At 50.3% G+C, this 19475-nt stretch overlaps 2 protein-coding genes across 2 annotated transcripts in view; one reads left to right on the forward strand and one right to left on the reverse strand.

Annotated features, from left to right (window-relative positions):
• The window catches only part of LOC132654657 (doublesex- and mab-3-related transcription factor B1-like), a 21709-nt gene extending 2558 nt beyond the window's left edge, over positions 1-19151 (reverse strand). Inside the window, exons 1-2 of the mRNA XM_060385354.1 lie at positions 19125-19151; positions 17378-17481 (exon numbers count right to left, since the gene is read on the reverse strand). Coding sequence (XP_060241337.1) covers positions 17378-17481; positions 19125-19151 — 131 coding nt within the window. The remainder of the gene's footprint in view (positions 1-17377; positions 17482-19124) is intronic.
• Positions 13802-19475, forward strand: part of LOC110558545 (cytochrome P450 1A1) — a 40254-nt gene continuing 34580 nt past the window's right edge. The window contains exon 1 of the mRNA XM_060374653.1: positions 13802-13944. The gene's annotated coding sequence lies outside the window, so the exon portion shown is untranslated. The remainder of the gene's footprint in view (positions 13945-19475) is intronic.

Consider the following 19475-nt stretch of genomic DNA (forward strand, 5'->3'; position numbering starts at 1 on the left):
CACCTTCCTTTACCCATAAACACTGTCTCCCCCCCTTCCCCCCAGTGTGCTGGGGCCCAGAGGATGACCTTTGAAACCAAATAAACCTGTATTTGAATCCTGGCTCCACCTCTTAGCAAAGTAAGGGAAAGAAAAATTAACCTTTCTGAGTCGGGCACTGGGGATTAAAACCTGAGCTGGGGGGTTGGTGATTTAGCTCAGTGGTGGAGCGCTTGCCTAGCAAGCGCAAGGCCCTGGGTTCGGTCCTCAGCTCTGGAAACAAAACAAAACAAAACAAAAAACCTGAGCTGGATAGTGCAAGGACCAGATAACACTTGAGTTCATCATTCACGAACTCATTCCCTCTCAAAAAAAAAAAAAAAAAATGTGGAACACCTGCTAGCTGTGAGTGCTATGCTGGAGATGAGTCAAGAGGGTTCTTGTCCAAAACAGAAAAGAGAAAACCAGCCTGATCAGCTACAGCTGAGCACCTCAATGGTCAGAACCAAAAAGTCAGCATCTGGATTCATGGAAGGGCCTTTCTAGAATGCAGCTTTGACAGAGAAACCCTCTCTCAGGGAGAAAAAAAAAAAAAAAGCAACATTGGCTAAGCTGAGCCTGAGTTGCCTACAATGTATGAATATGTCAGGACAGCTTGTAAGCCTTACACTCCCAGGCTAGGATTCTTGGCTTTGAGTGGTGGGGCTAGCCCCAGGAGGGTGGAGGAAGGGGAGAGTAATCTGGGTGAAGGGGTAGGAAGGTTGAGGACTCTACATTCTAAAGTGCCCAGTGGCTCAGGAACAGTCAGAAGGCCAAGATGATGAGACTAGAAAGCAGTGAGGAGGAGGATGAAATTGAAAAAAGGGACCAGCAATGCATCCTGGTTTTGGATTGCATTACGTGAGTAACCCAGAGCCATTGAATGATCTTGAGCAGGGACCTGACATTAGGAAGAGTCATTAAGAAGCTCAATGAGATGGCTAGGCAGGTTAAAAAATTAAATTAAATTAAAATTTAAAAGCACTTACTTCCAAAGCCTGAAAACATGAGTTCGATTCCTGGATTCTATGACAGAAGGAAAGAACAGATGAACAGATTCCTCTAACTGCCATAGGATTACTATGGCATGGTTGAATCCCCACCACACACACACACACACACACTTTTTAAAAGTCCAGTAAAAGGGGGGGGGTGCATCATTAGTTAAGGCTCAGGATGTAGCTCAGTTGGTAGTGTGCTTGCTTGGCATGAATTCCATCTTGGCATGAATTCCCTGAGTTCCATCTCCATACAACATGACATGGACATGCTGATCTATACCTAGAATCCCAGGACTGGGATCTTCAGGCAGAAGGATAACAAATTCATTGTTATCCTATGTAGCTCATCATTGGCTACATAGGAAGTATGTGGCCAGTTCGGGCTCCATGAGACCCTATCTCAAAACAAAACAAAACCCAAAGCCCAGCAAAGAAGCATATATGGTCCACATGGTGAGGAGGCCATGGGTCCTGGCAGGAGCAACAGGCCTGGACAGTAGACAAGGAGTGTCTCAGGTCAGCTCTCCCTGGGGGGACTTTGTGGTCAGTGAGGCCTCATGATCCTCTGGTGTAGCCCAGCTCCTGGGAAATGGTGGGGTTCTCCTGAGAGAGGACTCAGCGAGTGGGGGTAGGAGGTGGAGGGCAGACAGGGACGAGAAAACACTCAAGAATGCAACTGCAGTGTTGGTTAAGTCTGAACTGTCTGTAATGTATGGACATATCAAGGCAGCATGGGCTGTGGCTTGTTTCTTGGGAGGTGGGCTAGCTCCAGGAGAGTGGAGAAAAGAGGAGGCTAGAGAGGGAGGGTGATGGAGATAAAGACTTCTGGCAGCATTTGGGTGAAGGGACCAGATGGCCCAGCTGCATGCAGAGTGGGGTGGGGGGTAGGGGCGGGGTCCCGAGCTTTAGCAGGTTTGATTGGAGTGTGTTCCCATGGTTCCCTGGCAGGGAAGGGCCTCTGCTTCTTCTCTCTGCCTCTACCCCTCCCCCAGCTTTTATGCTCGGAGATGATAGTTTAGAGAAGCTAGTGTGAAGTAGCTTGAAACTCAGCCACTCTGGGCGTCCCCCAGGGCAGAAAACAGGAAGCCAAGATTAAAGACAGATTTCCAGCAAAGTCTCCTACTTCCTGAAGGGCAGGTGCCCCTGCACAGCATACATTTGCCGGGCTGTAAGCAGGGTGCAGAGCAGAGGGCCTGGGCTGACTGGCCAGGCACCTGCCTCGGCTGTGGCTGCCTCTCCGGCTTTGTTTCTTGGCCTCGACCTTGGTCATCTCCATCAGGGGGGCCTGCAGCAATAAGCCTCATGCTAGGCCTAATGAAGACGAAGACATGGCACAGCAGTAGAACCGGGAGGTAGATGGATCTTGAAGGAAGAACAGGGGCTCCAGGGTGACTTAGACCCTCTACTGCAGGGTCTCACTAAATTAGAGAAGATTGACTAAAGGGTAGGAGTGGTGGAACAACGGTGGCTGCCAAGACCAGTACCCCAAGTCTGTAGGAAAACAAACAACAGAAACCAGGAGAGCAAGTGGCCACAGTGACTTCTGTCATGTCAATGTCTGGGTCTGCTTGGCTGATGTCCACAGCTGTCGAAGGAGCCAGGACCCAGAGGGCCAAGGTGCCCCCTCCCCCGGGACTGCTTCATTTTATGGGAGAGCAATTTCCTGGGAACTCCAAGTAAGGAGTGCACTGCTCATGCAGACCCAGGCTTCAGTCCCCAGGTAAGCCTCCCCACACTGTGCCTGCAGAATGCCTCCTACCTTCCAAAACTGCCTAAATCCAGAGGCGTCACCCTGTAAACCTCCCTCTTGACTCTGGATGAGGTCATCTTGAGTATCAAATGGCCTAGAAGACCCTGGTTCTCTGAATGGACCTTGCTTTTGACTTTGAATTAGTCTTTCTACTCTGGGCCTCAGTTTCCCCACCCAAATACCTAAGGGTGATCTGCAGTTATGACTCTTCATTCACAGGTGGAGGTTGCCTGTTATCTACAGTGTCTGACCCCTGGTGGCTGAGGGACCTCTCATTTTATTTATTCTGTGTCACTCTCTGTCAGACACTTTATCAGTGATGGCGCTGATGATGGCTGATATTTATTTGTGTACTTCTGAGACAGGATCTTATGTATCCATGTTGGCCTTGAACTCAAGGTTACAGGGGATGGCCTTGAACTTGTGATCCTCCTACCCCTACTCCCAAGAGCCTAGATTACAGGTGTGGGTCACCATGCCCTGGTTATACTGTCTGGGAGCAAATCCAGACCTTCATGCATGCTAGGCCAGAACTGTGCTGACTGAACCACATCCCAGCCCAGTATTTTTGTTTTTAGGGGTGAATCTCTAGCTCCATTTTGCAGAAAAGGAAACTGAAAAGAGCCTAGCTCAGCTGGTCATCAGATCTCTGGGAGGGAGGAAGGACCCAGGATGACGTCTTGAAGTTCTATTTTAAAGGCTTCCTAGTTAGAATGCTGACTGTCCCCTGCCCGTCTATGTGACCTTTCAACTTAAGTTTCTGCAATATAGGGGATGGAACTGAGGCTCTTTTGCATGCTAGTCATGTGGTCTGCTTCAGAGTGATACCCCTGGGCCAACACCGAGCCTTAAAAAAAAAATCATTACATTTATTCATTTACTTTTAGAAGTGGGGCAGGAGGCATTTGGGTGACTGACTTTTGAGAGTTGGTTCTCCCTACCGCCATGTGGGTTCCAGGGATGGAATTCAAGTAATGAGGCTTGGCAACAGGCACCTTTGTCCTCTGAGCCCTCTCGGTGGCCTTTCTCAGCCTCAGAAGCCTGCCTGTAAAGGGACAGTGAGGGCAGCCTCTCTGGAAGGGGTTGGGCGACTAGACTGGAGCCTGGCTTAGGCCACAGCTCTGGCACTCACTGGCAGTTAGGTGAATTCTCCCCCCATCTCACTCCTGGAGCAGCTTTGTAGTCTGGCTTCCCCCCCCCCCCCGCAGTCCCCTCAGGGGTCTGCTGGCCTCTGCAGGGTGGGGCCAAGGCTTTTGTTGTTGAGCTGAGGGTGCCACAATAGCTGAGGAACTGAAAAAAAAAAAAAAAACCTCATTCATCCACTCTCCAAATACCCAGGCAGTTACTACCCTCAGCGGCGGTGAATGGCAACCAGGCAGGGCTAGAGCGTCTCTGGTTCTCACTTCCAAAGCCATTTGCAGGCTGGTACTCACCCCTCCATGCTGTCCTGAGGCCCCAGCAGCCGGTTGTCCTCTTTATGATGGACTCACCCCACCCAGAAATCCCCAGGCTCTGCCTGCTGATTGGATGCTTCTCAGCTGCTGTTCTAACTTGCTTGAGGACTTGGGTAGGGGAAGGTGAGCGGAGACCCTGGGGTGCTCCACGGAGGGAAGGGTTGGCTCTCTGAGGGTGGGGTGGGCAGGGTGTTAAGGGGAAGAGCAGGAGCTCACTTCAAGTCCAGCTTTTGCAAATCACAGGCAAATCCTCCTGCCCAAGAGTTGCCTACCTGCTGGACCTTACCCCCAAGAGACACACAACACCTGTCTGTCTGGCCATCGGTGGGGTGGAGCTGTAAGGAGAGGAAACCCTACAGGGTCAGGGCTGTGGATGTTTCCTGGGAGTGGGAGTTGAGGCCTAGAGGGACCTTCTTCACGGGCTGCAGCAGGCCTGGAGGGAAAGGCCTTTTGCCTCTTAGGGATTCCTCCCAGGATTGGGAACGGTGAGGACAGGAACTGGTTCCTTTCTTCCTGTCCCCATAGGGCAGGTGGCACAAAGCCTCTAGCAGGACACAGCCGTGGAAAAAGCAAAGCAGTGACCAAACTCTTCTTGAGGTGTCTGGCCGTCATTCCTGCCACAGGCCTCGGGATCCCCGGTCCAGGGAGGAGTTCCTCATCTGCTTTGCATCTGTCAAATCTTGGACCCCAACCCCTAACTAACTGCTTGCCCTCCAGCAGCTTCCTCTTGTCACACAGATAACCTGGTGTGTGTGTGTGGGGGGGGTTCCGACTCAAGTCTCCCTTCAGCCTAGGCCAGTTGTGGTTGGAGAGACCTGACTCTCAGCCCCCAGTGTGACACACTGACCTCTAGGGCCACACCTGGCTCCCCAAGCCTGTGGTCTTCAGCAGCCCTGAGTGCTGAGCTCTCAGCTGCTAGTAGTTAGTGATCTCTTACTCTGTAGCTCCACTCTGCCATGGGCCAGTTGACAGTGAGAGGGGCACCCTCAAAAAGGAGGCAAACGTGCCTGTCAGGGGCAGAGACTCTCCTCTCCCCACCCCAGGGCCTTAGGGACAGGAGCTTCACCTGTGCCAGTGTGCAGAAGAATGGAAGGGAAGATGGAAGCCTGAGTGGCTGGAGCACAGCCTGGGAGGAGCTGGTTGGTTCCCTGTGTTCTTACCTCAAGGCAGCTGGTATGAGGATGGGTAAAGAAAGAGAAGCTGGGCCACAGGCACCAAAGACTTGGAGATTATTCTCCCTGTCAGCCCAAGTCAAGAGGCCGCATCCTGTTCAAACCGCACGGGAGGCCTCATCATCCTCACTGCCTGCCGCCTCCCCAGTGAGGCTCTCTCTGCTGCAGCTGCTTTTACGAGCACGAGCAGTGCATTTGTTTAGTTCTTGATAATATTAGCAGAGGTCACTTCCGCTTGGTTGTGACTTAGATCCTGCCTGTTACCTAGAGGGCAGCTGAACTCCCATGGCTGGGGCTGGAGGAAATGTAAAGTCTGTGTAGTAAGTGCTAGATCCTCTTTCTGTTCATGGTACCAGGGAGCCCAGCCCTCATACACAACTAGCAAGTGCTCTACCATTTTGCTACATCACCAGCCTTTTTGAACTTTTGTTTTATTTTATTTATTTTCTATGTGTACAGGTATTTTTCCTGCATGTATGTCTATATACCACCTGCATGCCTAATGCCCTTCGAGGGCAAAAGAGGACATACTATCCCTGCGAACTGGAGTTATAGATGGTTGTGAGTTACCATGTGGGTGCTGGGAATTGAACTCAGGTCCTCGGGAAGAGTGGCCAGTATCCTTAACCATTGAGCCATCTCTCCCGCCCCTAAATTTTCATTTTGAAAGTATCTCAGTAAGCTTCTCAGGCTGGCTTTGAACTTATTGTGTAGGTCAGGCAGGCCTTGAACTCTCACTTCTTCTGTTTCAGGTCCCTGAGTAACTGGGAGATGACTGACACCATCAGCTTCCCTAAGATTTGCTGTTGTCTGGAGACAAGGTCTCTCTAGCTAGGCCTCGCTTTCCTGTAACTCTGTGTGAATCAGGCTGGTCTTGAACTCACAGAGATCCTCCTGCCTCTACCTTTCAAGTGCTGGGGTCAAAGGTGTGTGCCAGCTCGCCCCTATCCTTCATAGGAAAAATACGTGCCTGTAATCCAGCACTAGGGAGGTGGAAGTTGGAAGAACAGGATTCAAAGTCATTATCAGGGACATATATTAAGCATGAGACCAGCCTGGGCTACATGAGACTCTATCACAAACAGCAAATCAACAAAAGTAAAACTAAGACAAATAATTATTAGACCAGCAGAGTTGATGATCATATTACTGATGTTTTGAGACACTCACTCTGCAGTCGCAGACGGCTAGTTTGCCCCGGCTGCAAACTTGTGGCAATTCTCCTGCCTCACTCTCTCAACTGATGGAATTGAATTTCAAGGGGAAAGGCTAGCGCCACAGCTGTGGCAAATAAATGCATTGCCTACTCCTTGCACGCTGCCAGTACTTTCCTCTTCCGTTAGAACTCGGTTTGTTTGGTCTCTGATGACGCTAGCCACCGGTCTCACCAGATCTGAGAGGCAACAGCGCTCTCTAGTGTCCAAACTCAGAAGAACAAGAGAAGAGGCCCCAAGGAAGGACAAAGTCACATGACTCTGCCCTAGGGTTCCAGACCAAGGGATGGGCTAGTCTGCCTAACCTAGGCTCTTAGGAACCTGGCGAGACGGGGTAGTGGGTTCGACTGACATCAGGGCCTGTGCTGGCCAGAGCCGGCTTGGACGGATGAGGACGGAGTGCAGCCGGAGCAGGAAGGAATAAAGTCATTTCCAGAAAGTTTGGCGGCACTAACCATCCTTTCACAGAATGGAGGGAACAAGCCTTTCCAACCATGGCCACGGACTCTGCCTGGCCTTAGGAGGGCATTTTTGGAAGGGTGTTTCCGAGGGGGACAGCCGTGTCAGCCCACAGGGAGCAGGAAGCCTGCTGATCCTAAGGCAACCACCATATTGGCCCCTGGCACCAGCACTGCTGATTATCCCAGGATTTTTCTGAATGAGGACAAGGGAGGAAGGCGCTTTGTTGAGCACCTACTGCATGCTGGGTGTTTTTATTATATCTCGGTTGACCATGGTTCTTCAAGTAAGATGGAATCTTCTAGGTCGTGCTTCTTGAGGAGGTTCTTCAAGTACTGTGAGGCTGATTTGCATACAGAATTGCTAAAACCCCCGAGCTTCCTTCTGCCCCACAATGGCCCCTGATAGCTTCAGAAGCCGGAGTCCCCACGAGCAGGATTTGCTTGGCAGAGAAGGGCTATGATCTGGGAGAGATGGTTGCTTCCTGCTGCCCACTCCGCCCCCATTTATCATATGGTAGCCATTCGTGCTGGCAGGCTGCTGAAAATTGGGCAGGAGATTCTGGCTCCCATAACCCCCGGGCCCTCAGGTGGGAAACAGAGAAGAGGTATGGAGGGTGGGTGGGAAGGAGGCAGACCTCCGGGTCTGCTCTGAGCTCTGTTTCTAAGATCTGGATTGACGCAGGCCCTTTGAGAGGCAGCTCATGGCACTGGTGCCAGACAGGGGTGTATGCACGGTCAGCAGAAAGCGCTTCCAGTAAAGCCCAGGATCAGTCCTGTGGGTGAAAACAACCAACCAGAAACACCAAGGCCAGCGAGATGACTCGGCAGTTAAGAGAAATTTGCTGAGGACCCCACCTCAGTTCCTAAAACTCACCAGTAGATGCACAAGTGTCTGTAACCCTAGTTCCAAGGCCTCCTACACTTCTGGCGTACATGGTGGGCACTGCCCTTGGGTGGACATACCTACCTGTAGATACACTCATACACATAAGTAAAAATAATAAAAGTAAATCTCAAAAAAAAAGGGGGGGACAAGAAATAATTTATTCTGGCGTGGGAACACAGATTTATGCTTCCCCAGATTCCAGGCCCCAGTGTAGTGGTAAGTCTTGTGAAGTTTTTAGTATTGTAACCGGACTAAGAAAGTCATGAGGAAACACTATCCATGTAACGGGTGAGTACGTAAGGTAGACGGTTCCAGCGAATTGGGGAAATCTCTGCCGCTGGCCTCGCTGCTATCTGACCACATTCTTCGATCTTGGGTTGGTGGAAGGTGTGGGGTCTGCTCATACATTCCAAAAGGTCTTACTAGCTACGTTAGGTCCCACGTGGAGGTGGGCAGTACTTGGCTTTTCAATCCAAAGGGTCGAGATGGCCAGGATACCTTGTAGCTTCACTTTGGACCTGCACCCACTCCAACCACTCCGAACGCTAAAATCCTAATCAATCAGCCTTCGTGGTGACGCTTCTTTCTGAGGACTTTGTTCAAGTGCCGCCTCGGAAAATGACCAGAGGTGTCATTGTAGCACAAGGCCTCCCTCTCTGCCCCTCTGTGTATACCTTCTCAGTGAGCAAACACGGGGAGGGACCAGCAAGGGCAACCACACAAGAAATCTGGAGGGCCTTCAAGCGGGAAAGGGAGCTGGGCTCCAGGGATTGATAAGATTTTGGAATTTAATCCCCCCTGAATACACTTTCTCTGAAGGATGTGTGTGTGTGTGTGTGTGTGTGTGTGTGTGTGTGTGTGTGTGTGGAGGGGTGCCCTTGTAGAACTGGCCACTCCTGTCTCTGTGCCTTTCTACACCTATGATCCTCATTTGCTCGCCTGTCACTCTAGGTAAGCAAGCCTCACATAGATCTAAGTTTTAATTTGTTGTTGTTGTTTTGAGACAGGGTTTCTCTGTCTAGCCTTGGCTGTCCTGGACTCGCTTTGTAGACCAGGCTGGCCTTGAACTCACAGAGATCCGCCTGCCTCTGCCTCCCCAAATGCTGGGATTACAGGTGTGCGCCACTGCCCAGCTTGTATCTAAGTTAAGAACGGGTATATATCAACGTTTTCAGTAGCCCCAGCACCAAAAAGCTGATGAGGTCAGGTGTGGTGGTACACATCTATAACCTCAGCACCAAGCAGGCTGAGGGGTCATAGTTAAAGGTCAGCCTGGTCTCAGTAAGGCAGCCAAGTGGGACATGGTGGCATACACCTTTAATTCTGTAAGTTTGTGGCCAGCATGGTCTGCATAGTGAGTTCTAGGACAGCCAGGACTACATAGAGAGACCCAGTCTCAGAGAGAGAAGGCAAGGAAGCAACCAAACTAAACCAACAAAAACAACAAACAAATAGAATGGTGGGAGCCTGGGAAGATGCCTTGGTGGGTAAAAGTGATTGCCGAGCAGACATTCAGTGCTCCGTCATAACCTCAGCACTCCTACCAGATGGGACATGGAGACGAGAGAATCCTTGGAAGCTCATGGGCCCCTAGCCTGGCTTATGTGGTGTGGAGAAAACAATAAGGAGATCCTGTCTCAAACAAGGCAGAACGCCAGGCCTGATGCTCAAGGCTTCTCTGATGCTGACAGATGCACTGTGTGCACACAAAACAACCAGTGACTCAGCCTTGAAGGTAGGCTTGGAGGGCCAAGAGACGCTGCAGAAGGAGCTGGACAAGTAACAGCTTTCTCCTCTCCCCTTCCTCCTCCTTCCTAGTCTCATTCTTTTTGTTTACTTAAAAAAAAATATTTATTTTATTTTATCTGTGTGAGTATTTTGCTTGCTTGAATGTCTGTGCACCAGGTGGTGCCTGGTACATGTGGAGGCCAGGAGAGCGCACCAGATCCCCAGGAACTGGAGTCAACAGAGCTGTGAGCTGCCCCTTGGAAGCTGGGAATGGAACCACGTCCTCTGGACGAGCAGCCCGTGCTCTTCACCGTTGAGCATCGCTCCTGGCCCCTGTTCTCATTCTTAGTTTTGTTACTCTTATTCTTCCTCTTTGGTTTTTCTTTTCTTTATTATTTTATTTTTATTTACCCCGGTGCTCTGCCTCCATGTATGGATATGGGAGGATGTCAGACACCCTGGAATTGGCATTACAGACAGTTGTGAGCTGCCATGTGGGTGCTGGAATTTGAGCCTGGGTCCTTTGGCAGGGCAGCCAGTGTTCTTACCTGCTGAGCCATCTCTCCAGCCCCCTCTTTGGTCTTTTAACCCTTCTCTGCACTGGCTTTTTTTCTTGGTTCTTGTGAAATGTTAACATGTATGCATTTTTTCCTGTTAGTGTGTTTGGGGGGTGGAGAAGGAGGACTTAGGAAAGGGAGCTCGAGGAAGGGAGGGTGCGGTTCACAACATTCCAGTCAGCAGTCAGAAAGGCCCCGAGGGCTATGGCCCCCGAGTCCCTGGGGCGGGTGTCTTTCGTTAGTCGGCTCTATTGCTTTACCACGGGAGTCTCCCGTCTAGCCCAGGCTAGCCTGCGACTGGGTATGAACAGCCCAGTCTGGTTTCTAGCTCACAGCAATTCTCCTGACTCAGCCTCTAAAGTGTTAAGATTTTGGGTGTGTGCCATCACACCTGGCTGGGCAAAGAATTCCTGTTTCAAGCTAGTCTACAAAAACCAGGCCAAGAAAAGCTGCAGAGAAGGGGAGGGGAGGGCATGCTCCAGAAACTACTGGTAATTTCTCCAGATTCTATGGGGAGGAAAGACTTGAGATTTACCTCGAAGCTGCATTTGCAACACAAACCACTTTCCATTAGATTGCCTGCTTGGGATGAGGTCCGAGGGTCAACCACTCTGGGAAACGCAGTTTTCCCAAACGGCCACAAGGGGGCATCACAGACACACGCCACAGCCTCGCGCAGTGGACGGTGGAGGTAGATCTCGACCTGAGAGTTCAGGACCGCGCAGGAAGGGAGACTAAAACTAAAGATGGGCTTCGTGGTGCCATCTTTAATCCTAGCCCTTGGAAGACACAGGCAAGCATATCTCCATGAGCTCAAAACTAGCCTGAACTGTAGAGTTAGTTCCAGGCCAGCCTGAGCTACCTAGTGAGACTCTGTCGCCACAAAACAAGGGGAAAACAGGCAGCTTGGGAAGAGTAAGCTGGAGGACTTCCCTTCTCCCACAGAGCGAAATCCTAACTCTGTTCACCTATTGATGGTCAGGCTCTCTACATAGTCCATGACTGACCTAGAGTTCACAGTGTCGACCAGCCTGTGCGACCGCCTCCGTCTCCCTAGTGCTGGGACTGGAAAGGTGTGCACCGCCCCGCCCTGATGATTCTTGGTTTTGCTCGCATTCGTGTGTTCTGAGCTGAGGTCTTGCTGTAGGTGTAGCCCAGGCTATCCCGGATCTCAGTGTTTCTCGCCCACCTCATGCCCACTCCACTTCAGCCTCAATTTTTTTATTTTAATTTTGTTTTTCACCTGTATGGATGGGGATTTCGCCTGCATGTATGTCTGTTTGTGCCCCACATGTCTACCACGTGTGCGCCTGATGCCGGGAGGCCTGCCAGAAGAGGGATTGGATTCTCTGAAGCTGGAGTTTCGGATGACCGTGACCTGCCTGTGCTGGAGGAGCTCTGTTCTCTGGGCCATCCTTCCAGCTCTTGTTTCAGCTTCCTGCAGGTGGGGATCACAAGTGTGCGCCACCGTGGCCAGCTGGCTTGATTTTTATTTCAGGTGTACACAAGGCATGAGGGTGTGACAGTTCCCTTTGGACACTGAGTCCCACCAACGGGGAAAGTATTGTGAAGGCTACAGTCAGTTCCAGCTTGACACTGGGAGGCAGGGGGAGCTTGAGAGGGGCTGCAGGGAGGCAGGGAGCCTAGCTTAGAGGTAGATTGTTTTCCTGCCATAAGGGGCTCTGGATTCAACTCTTAGAACTGGAAAAGAAATCTGCACCCCATACTCGGGGCAGAGGCAGCCGATCTCTGCGAATTTGAGGCCATATTGGCCTATGTAGAGGGTTCCTAGACAGCCAGAGCTACATAACAGAGAGACCCTGTCTTAAAACAAACAATAAAGAACCCTACATCCCATAGACATCTATCACCTTCCCTTTTTTCCTTTCTTCTCTGCATACATTAGCATATACTTGTTTTTAAACAAATAAATAGGCTATGACTCAGGCGGTAGGGTGCTAGCCCAGCATACACAAAGCCCTAGGTTCAATCCCCAGCACCCCAACACTGGGTGTAGCAACCAAAGGTTTGGGAAGATTGGAAGTTCAAGGTCACTCTGAGCTGTTGTGATTGCTTGAATAAAAATGGCCTCTGTAGGCTCATGCTTGGTGGAACTGTCTGAGAAGACGGGGTGGTGTGGCCTTGTTGAAGGAGGTGTGTCAAGAGACGCACACTATTCCATTCCCAGTGTGCCTCTCTGCCTCCTGCTCACAGATCAAGATGGGATCTCTCAGGGGCTGCTTCGGTGTCCTGCCTGGTGCCATGCCCCCACCATGGTGGCGACAGAACAGTACCTCTAAATAAACCCTTCCTGCTGTAACCTGCCTCGGTTGTGGTGCCTTATCACAGAGACAGTAAGGAAAGAAAGACTGGTATATATTGAGTTCCGGGGCTCTCTTTTGAAAGAACCTTTCTCAAACAAACAAACAAACAAAAAATAGGAAAAAAATATAAATGGAAAGACCAATAAAGTGATGCCTGACCCTGCTCAAAAGCAAACCAATCCACCAACCCACCAACCCACCAACCCACCAACCCACCAACCAATCAACCCCACTCACCAACCCACCCAACAATCCACCCACCAACCAAGCAACTAAACCAACCCACCCACCCACCCACCCACCCCACAAAAACAGCCTGTGAGATGGCTCAGTAGATAAAGGTCAGCCTGGGGCACATGGTAAGATTCTGTCTCAAAAACAGACAAACGGGCTGGAGAGATTACTCAGTGGTTAAGAGCACTTGTTGCAGAGGACCTGGGTTTGAATCCCAGCACCCACATGGTGACTCACAAACATCTGTAACTCCAGTTCCAGGGGACCCAACACCCTCTTCCGGTCTCCAAAGGCACTGAGCACAGACACATGGAGGCAAAACACCCACACACATAAAATTAAATAAATAAAAAACAGATAAACAAGCAACAAAAAAACCCAGAAGGGCTAACAAGGCCGTGTGTGTTGGTGTGGAAAAATCTTCACATCATGTTATTATTTTATATAGGTCTGTCAATTTTTCATCATTTTGACTATTACTAGTTTTAGTAGAATACTGAGCCATCTTGAATATCACAGAGAGAATTTCCAATCAATTGTTGTAGTTACTATTGTTTAGTTTCAGGGTTTGTAAAAGAAGACTTATTAATTTTTATTTTGTGTGTATTGGTATTCTGTCTGTCTGTCTGTCTACCATATGTATGCAGTGCCTGCAGAGGTCAGAAAGAGGGCATTGGATCCCCTGGAACTGGAGTTACAGATGGTTGTGGGCTGCCATGTGAGTTCTGGGAATCCAACTCCATCCTCTGGAAGAACAGCCAAAGTTCTTAACCTTTGAGCCATCTCTGCAATCCTTTATATGTTTGCTTGTTTTCTTTTGAGGCTGTGTCTCACAAGGTAGCCCTGGAACTTGCCCTCTAAACCAGGTTAGAGACAGAGAGCTACCTGCCTCTCCCCCCACCCCCGACCCCTGAGTGCTGAGCTAAAGGTTGCTTGCCACCTTTAGCTTCTTTAGCCACCTTCTGGCTGCTCTTTTTCCCTTTTCAGGCAGTCTCTCACAGGCAGGCCTGAGGTTCTTGATCTGCTCAAGCCCTGGACAGCAGATTTGCGCCCACGGGTCAACCTTTCAGTGCGTTTATTGCAGCTATGCTGTGTCATAGCAAATTGCGTGACTGCAGAGAAGTTGAGGCCAGAGCAGGTTAAAGGTAAGACGGCGAGACTCTTGCAACAGATAGTGATGCAATGATCCTCGGCCACAGGATCCATCATGAGAGTGGCACCTGTCCAAGGTGGAAGCGACAAAGATGGGGTGCTGTCCTTGCACAGCAGTTCTCACTGTATAGTCTGTGTGAGGTGCTGGCTGTGGCAGTCTTTTCTCGTTGATTAGCTGTGGAATTTCTTTCTAGATTTCACTTTACTATCTTGTAATGCTTGACAAAGCAATTCCACTTCCATTCATTCGTTTGTTTGTTTTTTTTGTTTTTTGTTTTATTTTGGGGGGGAGGGGTGGCCGGGTGAGATGGAATCTCACATAACCTAGTCTGGCCTTGAATTTCTAATCCTCTTGCCTCCACCTCCCAACTACTGGGATTAGAGGTGTGAACCAGCACAGCAAGAGGATGCTGATACTGGGAATAACACTATGGCTCCAACTATGCTGTGTGAGCACTCACAAACGAGCCACCCCCCCAACCCTCCACTTTGGTTTTGACAACTGCAACAAAAATTCTTGAAGCAGGCCCAGTGACATTCATCTGTACTCCTAACAACTAGGTAAGCCAAAGCAGAAAAATCTCACGTTTGGAACCTGCCTGGGCTATAGAATGGGTTCAAAGCCAGCCTGAGTAACATACTGAAACCCTTGTTTAAAATTAAAAAATAAAATCCTTGATGTTATTGACATTTGTGTAAGTTTAAATGAAAGAGGAATTCCGGGTAGTGGGATTGCTGGATCAAAGTGAATGAACTTTGCAAATATTCATGCATGAGACTCTAGATTTGATCTTATCGATCAAATGACCCTTTGACTGTCATGTGATTCCTTAGAGCTTTGTGACTCCTGTTTTTAAAATACTGTTTTTATAATGTTAGGGAAATACACGTGATTTCTCAGAGGTCAACCCGGGGTATCACAAGAGCCATCTACCTTGTCTTTTGAGACAGAGGTCTCTTACTGGGGCCTGAGGCTTGCTGATGTGGCTGACTCACCAGAGAACCTCAGGGGTCTTTTTCACAAAGCCTGTGGTGCTGGGGAGCAAAGGTCATGGGGGTTGGTGCTTTCCAGCAAGCACAATCCTAGGTGAGCTTTCTTTCCAGACCCTGTCTTCTGTTCTCTCTTTCTTTCTTTCTTTCTTTCTTTCTTTCTTTCTTTCTTTCTTTCTTTCTTTCTTTCTTTCTTTCTTTCTTTCTCTGTCTCTCTCTCCATTTCAATCAAGCTTCTGTGAAACTTCAGGGTTCAAGTGACCCTATCACCCCATTCTCTCAAATACTGAGGCTGTTAGAGCATGCATTGTCCCCAGTCATGTCTTCATCACTTTTTAAAAGACAGGGTCTCATGTAGCTCAGGCTAGCCTAAAATTCTGGCTCTGTAGCTAAGGTTGACTTTGAACTCTGGGTCCTACTGCCTTTGCTGTCAATGTGCTGAAATTATAGGTGTGCTTGCTTTTCAATACTGTGACCAACAGTCTATTATTGAACGTTTCAGCCATGCCACTCTGACTGGTACAAACCAAGCATTCTTTTTATCAGAGTTTTTCTCATTTGCCTTCTTTTTTAAAGTTATAGCTTTTGGCCAAGTGTAGTGATGCAATACATTGCCTGTGATGCCAGCAGTTAGGAGGCTAAGGCAGGGAGGATGGCTCTGAGCTCCATGCCAGCCTGGTCTATGTAGTGAGATTCTGTCCCAAGAAAACAAAAAGAAGCAAATTAAATGAGGGGATGAATAATAAAGTTTTGTTATTTTTAAAAGTCTGGCACGGTGGCTCATGCCTGTCATCCTGGCCCTTTGGAGCTTGAGACAGGAGTGTTGTGAGTTCCGTGACAGCTTGGAGCTTGGACTACCCTGCCTCAAACACACCCCCAAATTATATATATAATATATATCATATAATACATATATATATATATATATATATATTAGCTAGCTATGCAGCATATTCCTATAATCCTAGCACTGGTGAGGTGGAGACAGGAGGATTGCTGTGAGTTGGAGGCTAGCCTGGTCTGTATAGAAAGTTCTAGGATAGCCAGGGCTACATAGAAAAACATTGTCAAGAGAGAGACAGAGAAAGGAGAGGGAGAAGGTGGCATTCTCCTGTAAGCCTAGCATTTGGGAGATGGAAGCGGAAGATCAGGAACGCAAAGTCAGCCTCCTCTACATAAGTTCCTGGCCAGCCTGGACCACATGACTACAGAACAAAACAGAAATAAACTAAGCCTTGGAGACAGTAGAGATGCTTGCTGCAAAGCCTGAAGACCTGAGTTCTGCTCCTGGGATCAATGTGGTAGGATAAACATCTTGGGAGATGTTCCCTGACCTCCACATGTATGCCACGATGTACCCTCTTGCTCATCATACACACATGATCATAATTAAGCTTTTAAAAGCTCTGGCTGGTAGAAACCCTGCCTAGCCTAGATGAGGCCACAGGTTTAATCCCCAGCAGGGGAAAACAGGCTCCTAGTTCCTGGGGCCACCTGATAGAGTTCTAGCAAGGCCAAGTGGGAAGTGGATTTGTACAGCCCACAGTACTCTGGGTTGGGGTGTATGCGCACAAGGCTTGCGTTGCAATGGGTCTGCTCTCTGTGGGCCTATGGGCAAGGATGGCCAGGTGTGTGTCTGTGCCTGAGCACACCAGGTGTGCATTCAAGTGGGTTAGCACGCCAGACAGGTGTGTCTATGTTTGAGGCTGGGCTTGGGTCTGTAGTCGTGCTTGCCATCCTTGTGTGCTCAGGCCCTCGGAGCCTCTAACTGGAGCGGTGAGGACTCCATGGGGGTGGCCGTGGGAGGCCACTAGCCCAGAGCGGGGAAGCCTTGGGAAACAGTCTTTGCTTCTCTGTTCCTTGGCAATTCAGTCACACCTGAAGCTGGGGACACTTGGAACTGGTGACACCGAGTCCATGCACAGAGGAGCAGAGTTCCTGCCCAGATTTTTTGGGAGTAACAGTGAGAAAATGAATAAACACATGAGCAAGAGCTAGTAAGACTTCAGAATCTGCCTACACGCTCTGAGGTCATATGGCCGGAATAAGGAGGGCTGAGAGCAGGGCTGGTTTCAGCCAGTCCCAGCCCCTGCCATGACTTTCACGTGTAGAGCCCCAGAGCCCTGAATCGGCAGCCTGCCTGGAGGGGTTCCTCTGAGCTATCAGCTAGATGTGGATAGGCAGAGTGGGAGAGCTGTGCTCCCTTCGTGTCCCCTGCCTGTAAGGGCTCCCACTGTGACAGTAAAAGTGCTTGGAGAGTGGGGGACGCAGGTGAACGGATGGGTGCCAGCCCGTAGATGAAATGGCAAGCGAGTGTTGGAAATATTCAAGTGTCCTCACTTCCTATACTCTCTGGTGGCCTTTTGGGGGGCTGTTGCTTCATCCCTATGTAAAGGGCAGGAACTTTGGCCTTTTCATCCTTGATCCTTCCCTCACCTCTCCTCGCTCAGCTTCTGGGCCACAACGGTCTCCAGACTTGGCTTCCTTTTTCGGTTGGCCAGAGCTCGGCCTACGGGGGAAGCCAGTACAGGTGCTGTGGACTGGAGATACCAAGGAGGCGAGGCCTGGAGCAGAGAGGGTCCTGAAACTCCCCAAGGGCTGGTGACAAGGGGGCGGTGGCCCCTCCCTCTGGGAGATGAGCTTCCTTCCCGAAGCTCCTTCTCACGCAATGGGCCGGAAGGAGCTGTGAGCCTATTGTTCCCTGGCACGCTATCACCTCCCCAGCTTTTGGGTGGGTAGGAGTGGGAGGAAGTGAGCTGAGCCTGGGCCCTGGCAAGACCCCAGTGCTGGGGCTGCTGGCTCACCCGTGTGCCTGAGGTGTGCACAGCTGCTCATGGCCTGGCAAGCGTGTGGGCTTTGTCCTGCGCTGGGAACACTTTTCCCAGCATTTCTGCTGTGTGCGCACACCCACCTGAGGCCTGACACTTTATACATACTATCTCCTTCAGCCTCTTACCAGCCCTGTGAGGTAGACTTATCAGCCTGGGTTTGTAAGATGAGAAAATCCAGACTCAGGTTATGCAACTGGCTAGCGAAGCTGAGCCAAACCGCCTTCTTATCGCTTTCCACTTCCCAATCCCTGCCAAGGTGAAAAACCTCCTTTAACTGCTGGCCCGACGCAGAAGTGCAGAGATGAAGGAAGGGAGGGGCATGAAAAAGCAAACAAATGTCACCTCACTGTCCTTCTAGAGCTGCCGGTGGGAGAGCACAGGTGGCCTCAGCCAAGACCAGAAGCTGGCTGCCTTCCTCCTCAGATGAGGTGAGGCACACCTGCGCGCTTCTTGCCTAGCAATGTCCCTCGCTGTAACCTGAGAGCTGCCAGCCCAGAAGGATCCTATGAGCACCTTGTCCTGGTAGAGGGACGTTCAGAAAGCAGGACCTTCAGGAACTAACTGGGGGGGGAGGTCACTGAGAGTTGGGGGCTCTTTCTAAGGAGAGGGCAAACTCAGCGGCTGACTCCTCGAACTCCGCAAGCCCTGTTCCAGGAGAAGCAGTGTGCCCTGTTCCAGACCCTTTGTCTCCTCCTTTGCCAACTGGAAAATTCTTGCTTGGGAAGTGAACTGCCTAAGAAATTTACCTGGCAGATCTGGGTGAGAGGGAACTTAGTGATCGGGTTCATCTCCCTAGGGAACAAGGGTATCCGGGGAGAGAGATGACCCTGACAGTAAAACGGCCAGGAAGCATCACCTGGCCCAGTGCCCCAGCTCCTTTCCAAAAGGGCAAGCCACTGTGGAATCCTAGCACTTGGTCTGTGGAACTGTCAGCAGACCCTGTTTTGGATTCTTTAGGTCTAACTGAGAACTAGAGTGAGCTTGGTTTTCATTGTTAGTAGAAAGACCAGAAAGGTGACAGCTGGCAACCCTTGTGCACCTCTGCTTTCTTCTGTGACATTATTTCCCACGGGCCTGTTGTATTGGTTTCACCTCCCGGGGTAGTCTGGGTACTGTGATTAAATCCCTACCTTGCTTCACCACTGAATTGCAATTTCCAGGCCGGGAGGGTGGGGAGGGCGGCGAGGGAGGAGGCGAAGCAATTGGACCTAAGCAATTTAAAGGAAAGGATTGGTGGGAGATCCTTAAGATGAAGATCTGGGGACCTGAGCGGCATAGAATGTGGGGTCCTGTGAGGCCCCACACCCTCCACTGGGAGACAGAGGCAGGAGCCCACCTTAGGCCCTGCCTACCATTTCATCTTTGCCCCAGTTGTCCATCCCTGGTGTGCCTTACTTCAGTGTTTTCCCACCTCCTGGAGTGAGAACAGCCTGAGGTGTCTGTCCAGGGACTGCCCAGGACAGAGCGGGACAGAACTGGCTCCATCCGCCTCTCACGTGATGTCAGGGACAGGAGTGGTAAAGAGCAAAGTCTCTATGTCCAATTCTTCCTACCTTGGCTCTGGCCGGAGCGGAGCCCGAGGCTACCTGGTTAAAGATTGGCCAGGTGTGCGTGAGAAGCTCACGGCAACCCCAGTCCACACGCCGTCAGACTGGGCAGTGACCATTAGATGACAATCAACAGACCTGTCCTAGACCTTGCCA

This window comes from Meriones unguiculatus, chromosome 1, assembly GCF_030254825.1.
Source record: "Meriones unguiculatus strain TT.TT164.6M chromosome 1, Bangor_MerUng_6.1, whole genome shotgun sequence".
In the NCBI taxonomy this organism is placed as follows: Eukaryota; Metazoa; Chordata; class Mammalia; order Rodentia; family Muridae; genus Meriones; species Meriones unguiculatus.